The following is a 20,369-nucleotide window of genomic DNA, read 5'->3' as shown; positions in this document are numbered from 1 at the left end:
TCTCAGCAGGGCATAGGGCAAATGCACATTTCCTCCTTTCTTATACGGAGTCTGGATTTCTCCCTCTCCTTGCTAGTGCCATCTAATAATTATCTCACCATGTGAGGGATGTGACAACAGTACTATAGCATATATGTAGCGTTACGGAACTACAGTGGTATGTGATATCTTAACTTAACCTTGGCCTAACGCCTCGATCACACCAATCGCGTCAGTGCATTTTGGTACACCAGAAGTACATTCATTTCCATCGGAACGCTGCGTTGGCCTTGCAGCGTTGCAGTGCGTTCTGTGTGGTTCATACGTTGGATTTATCAAGCGTATGTGACAAACTGTATCTGGAGACGGCTTGACAGAAATGGTAGCAGAAGGTGAATGTTGAAGTGTAACTGTTTACTTTGGCGTCTTTTGAATGTATTCAGTTGTCATGTTGAGTTTTTTTAAACTGCATCTTATCGGATACTTTTCATTAGTGTATACGCATGAACTTGTAGCTGGCGCAAACAGTTAGGCCCTGTACTAATTTAGTACGTTTGGTGGTATTAAGGGATGCAGTGTTAAGGGCATACCCCACCTTAAGTGTTGAGTGTTCTGTAAGCTTGATAACAAGCATTGTACCTGGACACCTCGCCTAATTGATTTGACCACATTTACAGTCAAGTTTCACAGTCAAGCCCATTAGTCACAATGACGATTTCACTTCCTTGTCAGGTTTTTGTCACAATTTCACAAATCTCCACAAGGATGATTTAATCATGAAAGAATTGAAAATGAGCAAATGTGCATTTGGTCCATGTTTCCTTCCAAAACTATCAATGAAAAATGATTTGTAAGAAACGTGGTACAAGTCATAATATAACTCTTAGTAGTCTGCATCTGTGTATATTTATAGCATTATGTATTACCCATGCTTTTTCATGCCTTTGACAGCTACTAAGATCTAGTATTTTAGTCCTGATGTTAGTGAAAAGTTTAGGTAAAATGTATAGTGACTAGTAAAGTGAAGGAAGCTCATGTTTCGTAGACTATTTTAATTTGCAGTCACTCAAGAAGATGACATCTGACACTGACATTATCCTCTCAACATTAGTTTGAGATATATTCAACTATCTTGAAAATTAAAGATCCATGGTAATTCCTTTAAATAACTTAAATTGGCACAATACGAGAACCTTAAATCCAACATTTATTCCACATCCACCAATTTAGAATATGGCTATAAGATAAGAACTCACCATTTCTATGGCTTTCAAAAGCCTGGCAAACCTAAATTCATTTCTGTAGCGGGGATTGGTTCTACTTTTAATGGTCAATGCCTCTGTATTGACTTCCCCAAGCCAAGTGAGCCAAAATACTGGATTAGCGGCTTCCATGGAAAAACAGACTATTCAACTGTTTATACCTCTGAGTTGATATTGCCTCCAACTGTGGCTCAATAAGAGTTGAGGTTTTAAATAATGTCTCTCAAAAGTGTCCTTCCTCACCACACTCAATCAGGACTGTAGTGTCTTACAAAAGATGGAAACTTTTGATTTCTCTTGAATCCCTTATGATTTAAAAAAATAACACGTACCAACCAAAGCCACCATGGAACAATTATTACATGTTATGTCCTTGTTACATCATATTTATTCTCGTTCAAAGCCTGGAGATTAGGTGAAGGCAGATTTGCACTTGTTCACAATTCATTCGACGTTGTGTCCATGGAGAGACCGTTCGTATTGATCTTATTGGACATCTCTCCAAATCGTGGGTTTAACGTTAAACTTTAAGGAGCTTTTTTGTTGTAGGATGACTCTGTCCTAGACCACATGATTACTCAGTTTTTCTCTTAAAATAAATCGTAACTCCAAATAGAACATTCTGAGCAGAACAAACTTTAACATTCCTTACCCAAATTACACCATTACATGTTTCTATAACACCCTCCTCAGCTATACCTGATAACATAGCTTGAACAACTATACATCTTGAAGATGCCATTATCAATAAAACATCACAATAAGGTGCAGAGGATTAGATTTGCCTGCTGGCGGGCAAGGAGACTCCAAGCTCTGCTAAAACCACTGACAACTGCGTGACGTTTTCAAGGGATTGTTAAATAATGTTAACTATTTGGTTGTAATATCACCTCTTGAAGAGCATAGTCAGAACCACAAATTTTGGATTATTCCGTGCAAAACAATTGCTCACATTTAGCTCCATCATAGTTGTACAGAAAGTAATGGCATTCTTTAAAAGATCAGTAAACAGCCATTTATCATGTAATTTCAGATACGTGAGGGTAGCCTTACGATATCTCTCAATATTGGCCACCATTAATTGGATATTTGAGTGATTTTATAAAATAAAAGTGAACTATACCTGACCTATACCCATCCTTTATGGGTTCAGCCTGTCACGCAGAAGGGCGCTTTTGCAGATGTACTGTTTGCTGATCATGTTTACTATGTAAGCTACTGGTAGAAACGTTTTACAGTTGACTAGACCTAATGTACATTTTTTATCCAAGCAATGTAGGCCTACCTAGCTTAGTTAGCTAACATTATCCCCTTTTGAACATTGTTTTTAAGTGTTAATCGTGATAGCTGCTGACAGACATCATAGGCTTCATTTAATGATGGACCACATTAAATTGGCTAGGTAACAACAGATCACGTCAATATGGCTAGTTAACAAGCAAACTTCAGGGGATAAACTAGATGGCTATATCCAAATATTATTTGACTTGCTTGCAATCCATACTGGTGATGACAGTAGTCCGACTGACAACTTTACTAAGACGAGGACTTGCCAATGTCAAGCTCTTTCCAAAGCCTAATCTCTGATAAAGCAAGCTAAATGACACGCTGCTTAGCTAGCTACATGCCAAATGGATAGGTTACCCTTGCGTATCTGAAAATACATCATCAATTGATGTTTACAGATCATGAAAAGCATGCAGTTACTTGCTGTGTAACTCTGATGGAGCTTAATGTGAGCAATCGTTTTGCATAGAATAATCGAAGGCCTCTACGTTGTTCCAAATTCTTGCATATACTTTTCCGAAATCAAGTTATCTACGTGCCAATGCCTTGATCACCGGGCTGTAGGTAGCCTAGCTGTTAGAGCGTTGGGCCAGTAACCGAAAGGTTCGCTAGTTCAATTCCCGAGCCGACTTAAGCAAGTCACTCAGCCCTAATTGCTCCAGGGTTGCAGTTGATAATGGCTGACTCTGGCTGGGACCTTATTCTCCAAGGTTGTCTCAGGGGGAGTTGGGATATGCACAAAATACATTTCAGTTCCGTGCGTATAATACACACTTGTGCATATGTGAAACAGGACAAATAAGTACCCATCAAATGTTTATTTATATTTTATTATTAACTACCCCATGCGTTCCAATTCTTTCCATTATTGTCTTATTACTTTCCATTATTTATACTGCCAGATTCACCCGGACATGGAGCAGTAGTTTTTTTGGTCATTTCTTGTCAACTTATTAACAATCCTCCAAGTGCCATAATTACCAGATTACTCATTAATTACTCATTAAAATTTTAAGAAAAATTACTCATTGATTTAAAGATACATTTTCAAGAGAAACCAAATGCATAGTCCCGAAATGTGTACATGTACAGTTAAGTGACTGCTATATTATTATATTTTTCTACATCATGAGCTTTCAGGTTCCTGAATTTAGTGGGACAGTCAGTGAAGGGGTGAAAATATAGAGAGATATGTTAGGACAGCACTTCCTGCGTGAGTTTAGGTTGCTTACTTGTTACAGCATAACAATGATTCATTAATGTTTCCATGTTTTATGTAGGATTGTTTTACTGCTTTGAATGTTATTTATATTTGATTTAGATCTTGTTGAAATCATTTGCTAAATGGCCGTCTAAGAATTGATTGCAAAAAAAATTGTACTGTCACTAAAAAACAAATCCCCTGCACGTTTCGATGTTTTGCAGCTATTGAATTTGAACTTGAATTTCTCAAGTAATCCCAGAAAGGGGGAGCATTCCAAATAGGCACTGCAGAATCTGCCACAAGTGCTACAGCGAACATCTTACTGTTGTGGCATTGAGTGTTCTCACTATCGCTTGGTTTCTACACACTGGCAAACTGTCAAGGTATTTCTTGCAGTGATTGGTTTTAATGCTAGGATAGCAGCCATGATAGTCATGTCTAGACCTGCATGTTTAGTTTACCTAATTGTTCATCTAATTTTATTCAGATACTTGCTAACTAACCATAGGATCATTGGTCAAGCTCAGGATTTACAAATCAGAAATGGTGCAGAATGCAGTCCAATTGAGTCATTAGTATGCATTTAGCAACTTTTGTTACAGGTCTTACTCTCAATGCCAGACAAGAGAAGTAAGCCTAATTTAATACCCAGTCTTGACAGGGTATAAATCCCATAGACTCAATCAATGCCTTTAGAAAAAGATCAATCCTTGTTTACAAGAAGCCTGATAAGCATCTTGTTCATTATTTTATAATCAGACTAAATAACGACAGGAGCCACTGGCATACATACAATGTGCACCAGGCCCAAGTCCATCATAGGATATTGCATACACAGACTTCTCTATTAATAGCCAACACTGTTGCTATATTGGTCTGTTTTCATGGACCCCTGGTATCCGGATGTTAGTGTTGCAAGGCAAAACAGTAGTCCTATTCTTTCCGCGCTGAAAGAAAGCCCAAACAAACATGATCACTGAGTTTTTTAAATGTATTTATATTTTTGGGGACCGAGCCAAAATGGTGCTTTCCTAACTGATTTTATTAGGATCTATGGATTTGGTTACAACCAACCTCCATTCAACTGATCGCAAATAGGTGAACTGATTGGAAAATAGATGAGCAGACCATTCAAAGGTGTTGGGTTAGGGTTCTTCCTTGCAGGTTGCCTGGCATTGAGAGCGACTCTCCAGGTGACTCCCCAATACTAAGTAATGTCTGTTTTATAAGACAGTTAAAAAAAAAAAAAAAAATCTGATCATGTTTGGAAACATTGTATTTGTAAGTGCTGGATAGCTGGGGTATACTGGGGAAATGGCTGTATGCAAATCATCTGTTCATTTAATTTGTAATGTGATATGATTGTGCACTTGAAATTCTAACTTACAACTAATTGCATTTTGCTGTTTATTTTACTACATTTTTTGAGCTTGTTATACAAGTGATGAAGAATAAAGTAGAGCTTAGGCCTATGTTGCATTTGTCTGAATTCATAAATGATCAATCTCCATAAGTAGTAGTAATGACCAAATGAATGTCACATAAGACCTGTAGGGCCTATTTCGGCGAACATTGGTCAGCGTACTAACACAAGATTATCTCCAGCACAGCTGGTCTCAATTACAACCATCATTGGCCATTGATTTTACTACTCCCTAAAGTAGATGCCAAGGTTATTTTAGTCCCGATCGCTGCCAACATTTGAAGACTTTCGCCGTCTGGTGGTTATCATTGGGAAAAATGAATCGTAATTAATCCTAAAAGCGATGTATCAATTTGACAATCATTCCGTACAACTGAAATAAAGTATTTCATAATTTACCATGGCAAATCTGTTGTGGTAATTTACCCTAGATACTAATGGAAAACAAATTTTGGTGCTCATGTTAATTTTTCATTTCCAATTTATCTAATCCAGTAATTACAATGTGTCTTTACAAAGTATAATAATTTCTTATCAAGACCGGGGGGGATATCCCTGCACTGTCCATATTTGAAATATGTAACTAAATCAAGTCAACCATGATGAGTTACATATCTTCATTTATCAAAATGAAAATAGTAAAAAGTTATTTCAAATGGCACACATTATTTTGCAATTTTAAGAGGAAACGTTTGAATGAAGTCTACTACTACTTCTCTTATATTAAGTATTTTACATTCATCGGGCTTATGGTTTCCGATGCTCCTGATAGGTCATTATTTCGTTGAGGGGTGAGAATAGAGAACCTGGATGACAACAAGTTACAGCAAGCTGTCTGTCAATGGAAGAGCAGCTAAATCACTAGTTTATTCTTGTTGGTTTTTCGTTGCAATCAAGCTCATTTTAGTACGCATGTGCAGTGTGCTTGTAATCATCTGGGCGTATAGTTTTGAGGAGAGAAAAACACAGGGCTCAATGTAAAGTCCCTTGTCTTTGTTGCAATGCACCCAAAAATCTGTTCGACGTTGATATAGGCTGCTATAATGAGCAACCCTGTACAATTGACTGATGCTGCACTGTTGGGAGACAGTGTCTTAACATTCCCTAATTTCAATGTAATTACAGAAGCTATCGCCAGCAGCAGAATGTCCCTGCCAGAACCAATGTTCTGCCCACAGCCCTCTGAGTGCCAACCCTTCTGATGCCAAACAAGTTTGACATTTACCACCTGTGGAATATACAGTGCATTCTGAAAGTATTCAGACCCCTTCACTTTTCCCACATTTTGTTATGTACAGCCTTATTCAAAAATGGATGAAAATGTATCAATCTATACACAGCACACCATAATGACAAAGCAAAAATAGATTTATAGACATTTTTGCAAATGTATTAAAAATAAACTGATATTATATTTACATAAGAATTCTGACCCTTTACTCAGTACTTTGTTGAAGCACCTTTTGCAGCGATTACAGCCTCAAGTCTTCTTGGATATGATGCTACAAGCTTGGCACAACTGTATTTGGGGAGTTTCTCAGATTCTTCTCTGCAGATCCTCTCAAGCTCTGTCCGGTTGGATGGGGAGCGTCGCTGCGCAGCTATTTTCAGGTATCCAGAGATGATAGATCGAGTTCAAGTTTGTGCTCTGCCTGGGCCACTCAAGGACATTCAGAGACTTGTCCCGAAGCCACTGCTGCATTCTCTTGGCTGTCTGCTTAAGGTCGTTGTCCTGTTGGAATGTGCACCTTCGCCCCAGTCTGAGGTACTGAGCACTCTAGAGCAGTTTTTCATCAAGGATCTCTGTACATTGCGCCGTTCATCTTTCCCTCGATCCTGACTAGGTTTCCTCCAGATGTGACGCTTGGTATTCAGGCCAAAGAGTTCCATCTTGGTTTCATCAGACCAGAATCTTGCTTCTTATTCTTTTAGGTGCCTTTTGGCAAACCCCAAGGGGGCTGTCATGTGCCTTTTACTGAGGAGTGGCTTCTGTCTTGCCACTCTACCATAAAGGCCTGATTGGTGGAGTGCTGCAGAGATGGTTGTCCTTCTGGAAGGTTCTCCCATCTCCATAGAGGAACTCTGGAGCTATGTCAGTGACCATCAGGTTCTTGGTCACCTCCCTTACCAAGACCCTTCTTCCCAGATTGCTCAGTTTGGCTGGGCAGCCAGCTCTGGGAGAGTCTTTGTGGTTCCAAACTTCTTCCATTTAAGAATGATGGAGGCCACTGTGTTCTTGGAGACCTTCAATGCTGCAGAAATGTTTTGGTACCCTTCCCCAGATCTGTGCCTCGACACAATCCTGTCTCAGATCTCTACGGACAATTCCTTCAACCCCATGGCTTGGTTTTTGCTCTGACATGCACTGTCAACTGTGTGACCTTATATAGACAGGTGTGTGTGCCTTTCCAAATCGTGTCAAATCATTTGAATTTACCACAGGTTGACTCCAATCAAGTTGTAGAAACATCAAATACGATCAATGGAAACAGGATGCACCTGAGCTCAATTTTCGAGTCTCATAGCAAAGGGTCTGAATACTTAAGTAAATAAGGTATTTGTTTTATTTGTAATGCATTTAAACAAATTCTGAAACAGCTTTTGCTTTGCTATTATAGGTTGTGTGTAGATTGAGGAAAAATCAATTTAATCCATTTTAGAATACGGCTGTGACGTAACAAAATGTGGAATAACTCAAGGGGTCTGAATATTTTCCAGAATGCTCTGTATATTGTAATGTTTTTGGCTACCTCTTTTAAATCTGAGGTAGACGAGGCCTAAGGAACTGACAGTTTAGGTCAGATGGAAAATGTTTTCTAAACATTTTGTTTACACTGAAACCAAGTAGGGCTGGGAATTGCCAGGGATCTCATAATACGATATTATCACGATACTTAGGTCCCGATACGATATGTATTGTAATTCTCATGATTCTGTATGTATTGCAATTCGATACTGTAATTATTTTTTAAAAGATATTCTTTTTTTGCGATTCGACGTTCCAAACGTATTGCCCACCATATGTCTGCTGCAGAGGAACAGGAGAGCTTTGAGAATTTATTTTGATCAGTCCTACAAATAAAAGTGCTGATAACAAATTGGCTCCCTTAAAAAAAACAAAAAAACAGGCTATGCAGTGTTTTGACGCAGGTACAGCCAACTAGCGCACAAATAATATTGCAATATTGTCAAATTGATACCATACGAAATATCATCAAATAATTTCCCGATAACTAAATCGATTTTTATTTTCTTCCCATCACTAAAACCAAGGGTATAACATATTTTCTTAAATGACAAGATAAAGATCAAGTAATATATCTTCTACTTTTTCAACCAGTCATATTAAAAATATACAAATATTTAATTAGATTTCTGAACATCTTGATGTATTGTGGTACAGACAACCCATACTAGTGACATGCACTTTATGACTTGATTTCTTCAATGAATAGTATTGGGAGGCCCATTTATACAAGTGAGTTACGAGACTAATTAAAGGGTTTTGTTCATTCATGAATTCGGACCAGGATTAGCTCACACTGCAGTGGGAGATGGTCAGGTCTAAGGTGAGGATGCTACAATCCATGTGGATGCTGTGTCCATTCCAAACAGTCACTTGGCCAACATGCCTTTCCTGTGTGTCTCAGGCTGTGCTTACACAGGCAGCCCATTATGGGGGAAAAAATCTGTATTGGGCTGCTTGTGTTAACACAGCCTTACTACTTTCACATTATCCATTTAGGGGGAAGGAATACAGTTCCTTAACTTCAATTAAACATTATTTTGGTCTTCTCTGTTCCTGCTTAGACATTCTGAAAATCTAACCTTGTTAGCTATGAATATGGACTGAACTTCTAGGCCTATTCAATGCCTGAAATACCACCTGGGATCAAGGCTTTCACGCAGATCTACATTCCGGCAGGGCCTTTCACTTGAACATTTGTCTGTCCATATCCAGGAAGCTTGACGATCTTGGCTTCTCTAACGTCTATAATGAAGGGACACTACACCGGGTCTTCACTTTCTCGATGGATCCCACTCTTATTCACTCTGCAAATTATCATATTTTTCCATCATCAACCACATCATGAAGATCTGGACTTTGTGGAGCTTGTTGACATGGCATCCTCTTGGTAAGACTATTTGAACAGTTATTGGTAGGGCCCAGAGAACCGGGACCAATAGGTTGTTGCAATAGCCTACATTCTCAAGTCTGTGCTTAAAAGGATAGTTTTCTTACGTGTGTTAACTCTTCTTACCATGTAATTAATCATTCATTGACTCCAACAACCAACTGAGTATTATAGTGAGTTTCAAAGCAGAGAAATTCTACATCTTTGAATCCTTATAAACAACTTATGCTCTGTCTATATGGTGTAACATTCTATGCAGTCTACCTTGCTATCCCCCCAAAAAATGTAAACGGAACACTTTTTCTACCAGTTGGTTTAAGCACAAGGTTTTTCCACAATTTTATCTTTTTGGGACTGCATTCTCTAAAACCTCACTTTTTGGATTACTTTGCAGTTGAAGCTCTGGTCCTCTTCTGTCTAGCTGGACCTACTCTATCTACTGAACTACTACGAAAAGTCAAATTCTTTCCTGGATTGTCACGTTTAATGCTACCCATAGATGGACATTAATCATCTCTTACTGCAGTGTTGGTTTCTACCATCCTTCGTCTATTTTTGTTTTGTTATTTCAGGATAAGAATTGGGTCAGTTTCAGTGTAACTGAGTCAGTGCAATAATCTGTAGAATAATAGCAGAAGTAGAGCAGACAGGGTTGGATATAGAGGGGGCTGTGTGACTTGTCTTGTACGTGCTTGCGGAAGTTCTTAACTTCGGTCCCATCTCACCGGGCAGCTTAAGGAACGCTAATGGCTTGACGGCGGCAGACCTGGCCCATGCCCAGGGCTTCTGGGAGTGCGCCCAGCTGCTCTCCAACGCTCAAAACCACCTCAACCAGCTCAATGGTTTCCACTCCAACGGGGTGCTAAACGGCCACCGCTCTCTCAGCCAAAGCCAGGGTCTCAATGGGCTGGCCAATAGAAAGAGGCTTCTGGACGGCGTGGAGCACAATCGCATCAAGAAGGCCAGAACAGACGGTAGGGGCCTATCTAGTCTGATGCAGGGCCTGCGAAATGTTCAAATGTGTGTATTTATCTTTGCCAATGTGCTGATTCAATATGAATCAGTTGGACTATCTTTCTAGCTATTACAAAAATGTAATTGCATGGAATGTCAGTGGGCATTAAAGTCCGAACGGCAACTCTTATAGATACCAAATGAACAACATTTGATCTGTAGACATTCTTATAGTAGGTCATTAACTATGTCTAATTCAGCTCTGTCTGTCCGTCGTCCCTCAGGTGTGGACCTGCCCAAGTGGATGCAGCATGGCTGCGGGGAGGAGCTGGAGACCATGTATATGGAGTCTGCAGACCCCGTCTCAGGTGGGACTGGCCCCTCCACAGCCCCGAAAGAGCTGGATATCTCTACTGTGGTCTTGCCGCTACACAAACTCCTGCACCTATTTGTAGTGGCATTTCTTAAAAAGCCAGTTTCACTCTCTGAATCATGTGTATGTATAAGCTAGGTTGTTATGGTCTTGACTTTAATATCTTGTCAAGATCAAGGCATCTGAAAATGTTCAGTGGTTAAGAAATGTATGAAGCTTCTAGTAATGTCAATGTTAACTTTCACTATCCCCGAGCAGCTCATCCCACACCTTCTGCATTTCTGGCACATTCATGTTCAAGATGTAGGAATGGACACATATCCAGACATGCATATTTTATGCATGGAATCCATTAATGCATTTTCCCATTCCGTGTGTATCCAAATGCCCTTTCCTTACTGTTCAGTTTGAATGATTTCCCTTGTTTTTGATAGGCCTCCCCAATGTGGTAGTTGTGTGAATGAACCTCAAAAAATGACATTTGTTTTTCACAACCGTCTGTCATCCACAATTTGGTTATGCCATAGTCGAATCCTGTGTAGAAAAAATACGACTATATCCACATCCCTGCGTGCCATTTATGCTTTGGCAACAACTAAATGGCAGAATCCCTACCTGGACTGAAACTGTAAGGCTTTAATGAATGTATCCTGTAGATTCAGGTTTTCTTGAAAGAGGGTGTTTATGAAAGTACATTTTGACTGATTACATGGTATAAGTGTTTTTCCAAGTTCGCCCCCTACATATTCCCTTCTGTCAATACCGAGGTTATAGTAAACAAAACTAAATTGTTTTTCCAATTTTTGTTAAAATAATGAAGAACATTTAGTTTTGATATTTTTCTATCTTTGACTGTATAACGAATTAAAATAAAAACCATCGTCCTCCAAGTGGCGCAGCAGTCTAAAGCACTGCAATGCACTGCAAAGCACTGCAAAGCATTGCAGTGCTTGAGGCGTCACTACAGACCCGGGTTCGATCCCAGGCTGTGTCACAAGCGGCTGTGACCGGGAGGCCAATTGGGCGGTGCACAATTGGTCTAGCGTTGTCTGGGTTAGGGAAGGGTTTGACCGGGGGGGCTTTACTTGGCTCATTGCGCTCTAGCGACTCCTTATGGCGGGCCGGCCGCCTGCAGGCTGACCTCAGTCGTCAGTTGAATGGTGTTTCCTCTGACACATTGGTGCAGCTGGCTTCTGGGTTTAGAAGCACGGTTTGGCAAGTCATGTTTCAGAGCACGCATGACTTAGTTTTCTGAATCTGGTGGAAAAATGCTGCCAGTAGATGGCAATGTTTCAACTAGGCCAAGCTTGTGCATCACTATCACAACCTAACGGGGAAGAAATCTGAGGGTGAGCAATGGTGGCAGCAAAAGGTAAAGCGCTGTATGGGATTATTTTGAGTACATTGCTGGAAAGGACCATGTATTATATTGTCAGCAGCAAAAGGGAAATCCCAACCAATCTCAAAGTTAATCTGAACAGTGTCCACAAAGAATCATGCAAACAATTTCAAGCTAAAGACAAGGTGAGACAGCCAGAAGCTACAAGTAGCTGCACGGCAACGTTAGGACAACCAACTAGCAGTTTGAATGAAAAGAGCAGAAACATGGAAACCTCATTCAAATGTGTAAAAAATGAATTAAAGCAGCACTGGTTAATTTATTCATCCAGTCTGGCAAGTCCACAAGACCGTGCGATGAACCAGCCCATTGGGCATACATTGGTTGAATCAATGTTGTTTCCACGCCAGTGTGGAATAGATTCTGAATCGACGTCTTTGCCCAGTGGGACTTGATCCCAAATTTAAAACTTCTGCCTCTGCTAGAGTAAATGTGTTGATTGCTTTGCAAATTGGTACAGCAACCCATAAAGTTAAGGACATTCTAAAAGACGCATGAAAAGCAACCCTGTGTGTAGACTGCTGGAGCAAGAAAAGACTGACTGCTTTGTTTATGTGCATATCAGCCTGCTTCTATCACCCCTCCAAGACACCACGTGTTGCTCAGCCTCTATTGGATTTAACATCCACACACCGGAGTGGTAATTGACTGCACATTGGACGTATAGAACATACCAAAGGAGAAGAGCCTACTCGTAACTGACAACGGGGCGAACATGGCTATCAAGCTTTCCAAACAGGCAAGAGAATACCCATGAACAAGAACCACCAGAGCTGGCCATGACTATAAACGGCGTGGCAGAAATGTCTGAATCTGAGTCGGACACCGACGATTATCCTTTTAAATCCAAGTCACATTAAGTTCCTTTAAACATAGTCTAACCTATTACCTGACCTTCAGCTTGTATTACTGCCCCCACTGGCAAGATGTGAAAATCCCCCAAAAAACAACAAAAGGCCAACAACACATAAATGGCTCTTAGCTTCCCACACATGGGCAACTTTCTGTCCGTAACACTGAAACTAAATAATACAAAAACAAAATAGATAGTTTTATAAAATCATAACTGAATTTCAAATAAAATTTGAAGAACTAATAGAAACGAATACAAAATCACAACTATAGTAACCTTGTCCCATACCCTGTTTGATCTAAAGAAAATTAAGAGAATGAGATACAAGCTGGTGCTTTGGTTTAACTCCTTGTAAATCCTTTGTTTAAGAGCCAAAGGGTAGACTTCTTACTCCCCTGACTTATTTTACATTCCGAAGGAAAGCGATGAGAAATGAACTTGTTTGTACTATAAAATTGGCCAGTTAGTGGTTTAATCAGTTCAATGAAACACAATATGGACTGCATTGTATAATAGGCTAATTAAGGATTTGTGCTGTGCCACTATATTTGATAAACCTTAGCAAATAATACATTTTCAATTTTATTTGCATTGTATGGTAGTGATTCATCTGACACCGTATCTTTCAACTGTACATTATAGAAATAATTACCAATGTTTATAGTACGCCTAGATTTTTTTCTGATTCTGACAGTTATTAATATTTTGTTAGTGTAAGTACAAATCTAGTTTGGCCAGGGGTATGTATTTCTGGTACATTGTCATGCGTTTGAAAGGCACATCGATAGAGAATGTATACTCGAAAATAATATTTTTATTTACCTTTTTGATGACCTTGACTTGATGATTGGCATTTAATTACATTGAAATCATCTGTCTAGGGTAAAGTAATTGTCTGGGTCATATTCAAAGGTTTATTTTTGTAAACGTATCATGAGAATCGGACAAGGACGTGTTTGCAAAACAAAATCAAGATGCTTACCTCGTATTTATGTGTTTGGAGAGTTGCTACCAAATCCTGTTCATTAACCTGCCAAGTGTGTTCCTTCTATGTGTCATCCAACATTTGAATATGACAGGTCATGTCTTTTTTTCAACAGCAGATGACCCCAAAGCCACCACGGGTCAGACGAATGGCAACAATGGGCCACAGAACGGTGCCATCTCCACCAATGGCCACATGCCAAAACACCTCAGTGGGGACAACCCTGTTGTGCTGTCAACCGGCTTCTCCACGCCATGGGGACTGACGGCCTTGGCTACTTCCACTGAAAACGGACTGTCGTCATCACGGTTAGCTAATCAGGAGGCGGAGGAGACCCGGCGGCGTTCAGCCCACGAGATGTGCGGTTCGCTACACCTGACAGGAAGCCCCAGCAGCTGCGTGTCCCACCGGCCCTCCTGGGAGGCCATGGCCAGCGACCTGGGAGACACCCTGCACTACGGACACTACCATGGCTTTGGGGACACGGCAGAGGACCTGGCTGAAGAGCACAGCAGCTCGGTGTGCGTGGAGCAGTGTTACGACCAGGCCGTGCTCAGTGACATGCACCACTACCACGGATCCTAAATCGGGGGAGGCTGGCCCTTCCCAAGAAAGTAGTCAGTCTATCTACCTGCCCCAGCGGTGACGCAACTTTGCCTAGAGCCGCTAGCCTGCCTTAAAATCCAATGGTTACCATAACATCGTTGTTGCACTGGGGATGGAGAGGAGAAAGAGACACTTTGGCCCATCTACCAAAGGGAACAAGTACAGTTCAAGTCGGAAGTTTACATCCACCTTAGCCAAATACATTTAAACTCCGTTTTTCACAATTCCTGACATTTAATCCTAGTAAAAATGCCCTGTCTTTGGTCAGTTAGGATCACTTTATTTTGTGAAATGTCAGAATAATAGTAGAGAGAATGATTTCAGCTTTTATTTCTTTCATCACATTCCCAGTGGGTCAGAAGTTTACATACATTAAATTAGTATTTGGTAGCATTGTCTTTAAATTGTTTACCTTGGGTCAAACGTTTCGGGTAGCCTTCCACAAGCTTCCCATAATAAGTTGGAAGAATTTTGGCCCCAGTTCTGCCCACAAATTTTCTATGGGATTGAGGTCAGGGCTTTGTGATGGCCATTCCAATACCTTGACTTTGTTGTCCTTAAGCCATTTTGCCACAACTTTGGAAGTATCCATTTGGAAGTCCTATTTGTGACCAAACTTTAACTTCCTGACTGATGTCTTGAGATGTTGCTTCAATATATCCACATAATTTTCCATCCTCATGATGCATCTATTTTGTGAAGTGCACCAGTCCCTCCTGCAGCAAAGCACCCCCACATGATGCTGCCACCCCCGTGCTTCACGGTTGGGATGGTGTTCTTCGGCTTGCAAGCCTCCCCCTTTTTCCTCCAAACATAACGATGGTCATTATGGCCAAACAGTTCTATTTTTGTTTCATCAGACCAGAGGACATTTCTCCAAAAAGTACAATCTTTGTCCCCATGTGCATTTGCAAACTGTACTCTGGCGTTTTTTAATAGCGGTTTTGGAGCAGTGGCTTCTTCCTTGCTGAGCAGCCTTTCAGGTTATGTCGATATAGAACTTGTTTTACTGTGGATATACAGTCGTGGCCAAAAGTTTTGAGAATGACACAAATATTAATTTCCACAAAGTTTTTTTGATATTTTTGTCTGTTACTATGGAATACTGAACTATAATTACAAACATTTCATAAGTGTCAAAGGATTTTATTGACAATTCCATGAAGTTGATGCAAAGAGTCAATATTTGCAGTGTTAACCCTTCTTTTTCAAGACCTCTGAAATCCGCCCTGTCATGCTGTCAATTAACTTTTGGGCCACATCCTGACTGATGGCAGCCCATTCCTGCATAATCAATGCTTGGAGTTTGTCAGAATTTGTGGCTTTTTGTTTGTCCACCCGCCTCTTGAGGATTGACCTCAAGTTCTCAATGGGATTAAGGTCTGGGGAGTTTCCTGGCCATGGACCCAAAATATCGATGTTCTGTTCCCCAAGCCACTTAGTTATCACTTTTGCCTTATGGCAAGGTGCTCCATCATGCCTGAAAAGGCATTGTTTTTCACCAAACTGTTCCTGGATTGTTGGGAGAAGTTGCTCTCGGAGGATGTTGGAACCATTATTTATTCATGGCTGTGTTCTTAGGCAAAATTGTGTGTGAGCCCACTCCCATGGCTGAGAAGCAATCACACACATGAATGGTCTCAGGATGCTTTACTGTTGGCATGACACAGGACTGATGGTAGCTCTCACCTTGTCTTCTCCGGACAAGCTTTTTTCCGGATGTCCCAAACAACCGGAAAGGGGATTCATCAGAGAAAATTACTTTACCCCAGTCCTCAGCAGTCCAATCCCTGTACCTTTTGCAGAATATCAGTCTGTCCCTGATGTTTTTCCTAGAGAGATGTGGCTTCTTTGCTGCCCTTCTTGACACCAGGCCATCCTCCAAAAGTCTTCGCCTCACTGTGCGTGCAGATGCACTCACACCTGCCTGCTGCCATTCCTGAGCAAGCTCTGTACTGGTGGTGCCCCGATCCCGCAGCTGAATCAACTTTAGGAGACGGTCCTGGTATTTTGCTGGACTTTCTTGGGCACCCTGAAGCATTCTTCACAACAATTGAACCGCTTTCCTTGACGTTCTTGATGATCCGATAAATGGTTGATTTAGGTGCAATCTTACTGGCAGCAATATCCTTACCTGTGAAGTCCTTTTTGTGCAAAGCAATGATGACAGCACGTGTTTCCTTGCAAGAATCCATGTTTGACAGAAGAAGAACAATGATTCCAAGCACCACTCTCCCTTTGAAGCGTCCAGTCTGTTATTCAAACTCAATCAGCATGACATAGTGATCTCCAGCCTTGTCCTCGTCAACACTCACACCTGTGTTAACGAGAGAATCACTGACATGATGTCAGCTGGTCCTTTTGTGGCAGGGCTGAAATGCATTGGAAATGTTTTTTGGGGGATTCAGTTCATTTGCATGGCAAAGAGGGACTTTGCAATTTATCTGATCACTCTTCATAACATTCTGGAGTATATGCAAATTGCCATCATACAAACTGAGGCAGCAGACTTTGAAAATGTATATTTGTGTCATTCTCAAAACTTTTGACCACAACTAGATACTTGGTACCATCTTCACAAGATCCTTTGCTGTTGTTCTGGGATTGATTTGCACTTTTTGCACCAAGTACTGTCATCTCTAGGAGACAGAACGCGTCTCCATCCTGAGCGGTATGACGGCTGCGTGGTCCCATGGTGTTTAAACTTGCGTGCTATTGTTTGTGCAGATGAACGTGGTACCTTCAGGCGTTTGGAAATTGCTCCCATGGATGAAAGCAGACTTGTGGAGGTCTACAATTTATTTTCTGAGGTCTTGGCTGATTTCTTTAGATTTTCCCATGATGTCAAGCAAAGAGGCACAGAGTTCGAAGGTAGGCCTTGAAATACATCCACAGGTACACCTCCAATTGACTCAAATGATCAGAAGCTTCTAAAGCCATGACATCATTTTCTGGAATTTTCCAAGCTGTTTAAAGGCCGAATCAACTTAGTGTATGTAAACTTCTGACCCACTGGAGTTGTGATACATTGAATTATAAGTGAAATAATCTTGTCTGTAAACAATTGTTGGAACAATTACTTGTGTCATGCACAAAGTAGATGTCCTAACCGACTTGCCGAAACTAAAGTTTGTTAACAAGAAGTTTGTGGAGTGGTTGAAAAACAAGTTTTAATGACTCCAACTTAAGTGTATGTAAACTTCTGTCTTCAACTGTAGCATTGTCGTTTTTGTATTTGATATTTGAAATTCTTATTTTATTACTTTCTGTGTTGTAATGCAAGAGATGTGATTGTGGTAAGCTGATCCTAGTTTGTCTGGTGATGGTATTGCTTAAAATGCAGGTTATTAGAATTATGAGTTATGATAAGTCGGCGATGCCTGATTTTTTTTGGGATTTTTTTTTGTGTGTGTGTTAGACCAAAAGGGTAAATGACTTGTGTTTGGTATGTAGGTTCTGTGCCAACACACATCTAATATGGCACAAAAAAAGTGTTTTTGTACCTTGTTGTTCCTTGTCTGTACTTGGAGCACTGCAAACAGTATTTATCATGTAGACAATCTGTAAACTGAATTATGACAGTCCTGTTTAGATTCATTTTTGTTGGGTCTTCTGAAATAAATGTTTTATCAAATTGCGTGCCTGACCATGTCTTTCCTTTTGCTTCTATGACATTGCTAAAATGTTTAAAAGATGTTTTTGAATGACCTTGTCTTATCTTGCTTGTGCAACTGGCATTTATTTTTAATGGGAATTATAGGGTTGTGTTGGATTTAATAATACAAACTCAATCATGTCTGAAGATGTACAATCATGTGCTTTCATGAGATACTACTGTAATCAAATCAAATTTTATCACATGCGACGAATAAAACTGGTGTACACTTTACAGTGAAATGCTTGATTACGAACCTTTCCCAATGATCCAGAGTTTTAAAAAGAAAATAGTAACTAACACATGAGGAATACAATAACATACACAAGAATGGAGCTATATGCAGGGAGTACCAGATCAATGTGCAGATGTACTTGAGGTAGATATGTACATGAAGGCAGATTAAAGTGACTAGGCATCTGGATAGATAAGAGTAAAATAAGAACAGGGTAGCAGCAGCAAATGAGTGTATATGTTTGTAGTCTGTGTGTGTGCATATGTAGTCTCTTAATGTGTGAGGGATATGTGTGGGAGTGACAATGTAGTGTGTGTGTGTGTGTGTAGAGTCATTGCAGATATTTTGGATTTTGGGTACCCATTAATTGACTAATTTAGTGGTCTGGCTATTTAGCAGTCTTATGGCTTGGGGGTACTAGCGGTCTTGGCGCCTGTTGATTCGAGAAGGCACCGTGTGTCAGACAACAGTATATGGCTTGGGTAGCTGTAGTCTTTGGCAATTTTTCGGACCTTCCTCTGACACCACTTGATGTAGAAGTCCTGGATGGATAAGGTGTGACTTGACTAATTTTAAGGTAGGTCAAAGACCACAAAATACATTTGTCAAATCTATGTAGCGACCCGCACAGACAGCTGTGTGTTATGTGTTAGGCTAGTAGGTGGTTGTGTTCGCGGGGTCCGACATGTCAGTCAACCTGCTATCTGCCAATCACGGGAATGCCTGGAATGTTCTGATGCCGGGCATCCTGGTGGTTGGCGGAGTGGCGTGGAGGGGGGTTGGGCAGGGGGATGGAGCATTGGAAGTTAAGACCAGGTTTTGCCTTTGTTCTCTCTCTTACGTCTGGGCTTCACAAGAGAAGGTCACGATTGGCTTGTGGGCTATCTTTCATTTATTTGGCGTGGGCTACGGCCAAACAGTAGCCTGTGTAAAGTTGGTTTAATAAACCGTCCATTCGTAAACTCAATCCTCTGTCTGGACAGTCGTTCTTTTATGATCTAGTCAGGTCATTACATTGGTGTCAGAAGTAAAAACGTTGATAAAAGTTAGCCAGCTAGCTAGCTGACTTCTGTGGCTAGCTACCGTAGGTGAGAACGGGGGTTGAAAATGCTTCGAGGGAATCCGAAAGTGAAGGTGGAGGTAGGGGAAGATTATGGCCAAGGAGATACGTGTGAATGGACGTCGGAGGTTCTGGCTGAGGAGATCGCCAGGGCGTCGGAGCGCAGAGGCCGCTTGAGGGAGGACGCTAGAGTGATGGCGGCTGAAGCGGGCATGAGCGCCTCGTCGACTGTGTTTCGCGCGGATTCTGGTGGGCGGGCCGAAGTGGTGACGTCGACGCGGCGGGACGAGGAATCTGGGGCTCAGGATGTAAACAAACATGGCGGCGCCAAGTTCCCGGCTGCGTCCGTATCTGTTAAGACCCCGAAGTATTCCGGTAAGGCGGATTGGGAAGCTTTTCATGCTCAGTTTGAACTGTTAGCTCATTTTAGGGGGTGGTCGGATGAAGAAAGGGCACTGCAGTTGGCTTTATGCCTCACGGATGAAGCTCTGTCCTGTTTGATATTGATTAGCCCCGAGGACAGACATGATTATGGCGCTTTAGTGGGAGCACTGAGGAGGCGCTATGGACAGTGTGTACAGCCCGGGCTACTGCGCTCCGAACTGAGTAATAGACGCAGGCAGCCAGGAGAGCCTCTACGGGTGTTAGCTAATGACATTGAGAGCCTCTCTCGGCGGGCATATGCTCACATGCCCCCCTCCGTGCAGAGCGAGCTAGCACGGGACCAGTTCATACAGGCGCTCTCTCCTACGGAGCTGCGCATACAGACCCAGCTGGCTCATCCTGAGTCATTGCAGATAGCCTTGGAGATGGCTTTGGAGAGGGAGCTGGTGTGGGCTGGGACTTCAGCTGGGGCTTTGGTGGGGGTGCAGGGAGACACACCCTCTGTGCGAGCTGGGGGGCAGAGCAGCCCGGAGCCGGAAAAGCCTGCATGGGTGGCTGAAATGACAGAACTCAT

At 41.4% G+C, this 20,369-nt stretch overlaps 1 protein-coding gene across 2 annotated transcripts in view; it reads left to right on the top strand.

Annotated features, from left to right (window-relative positions):
• Positions 1–19,318, top strand: part of ankrd10a (ankyrin repeat domain 10a) — a 29,200-nt gene extending 9,882 nt beyond the window's left edge. The window contains exons 4-6 of one of the 2 annotated variants that reach the window (XM_055908848.1): positions 10,024–10,265; positions 10,530–10,613; positions 13,974–19,318. In XM_055908848.1, coding sequence (XP_055764823.1) covers positions 10,024–10,265; positions 10,530–10,613; positions 13,974–14,440 — 793 coding nt within the window. In that variant the 3' untranslated portion in view covers positions 14,441–19,318. Of the gene's footprint in view, positions 1–10,023; positions 10,266–10,529; positions 10,614–13,970 lie in introns of both variants that reach the window. The other variant, XM_055908847.1, reaches the window with a different exon arrangement.
• The last annotated feature ends 1,051 nt before the right edge of the window (positions 19,319–20,369 follow it).

The sequence above is a fragment of the Salvelinus fontinalis genome, chromosome 41, assembly GCF_029448725.1.
Source record: "Salvelinus fontinalis isolate EN_2023a chromosome 41, ASM2944872v1, whole genome shotgun sequence".
Classification (NCBI taxonomy): domain Eukaryota; kingdom Metazoa; phylum Chordata; class Actinopteri; order Salmoniformes; family Salmonidae; genus Salvelinus; species Salvelinus fontinalis.
Note: the sequence above shows the minus strand (reverse complement) of the source record. Positions and strands in the feature narration are given on the sequence as shown.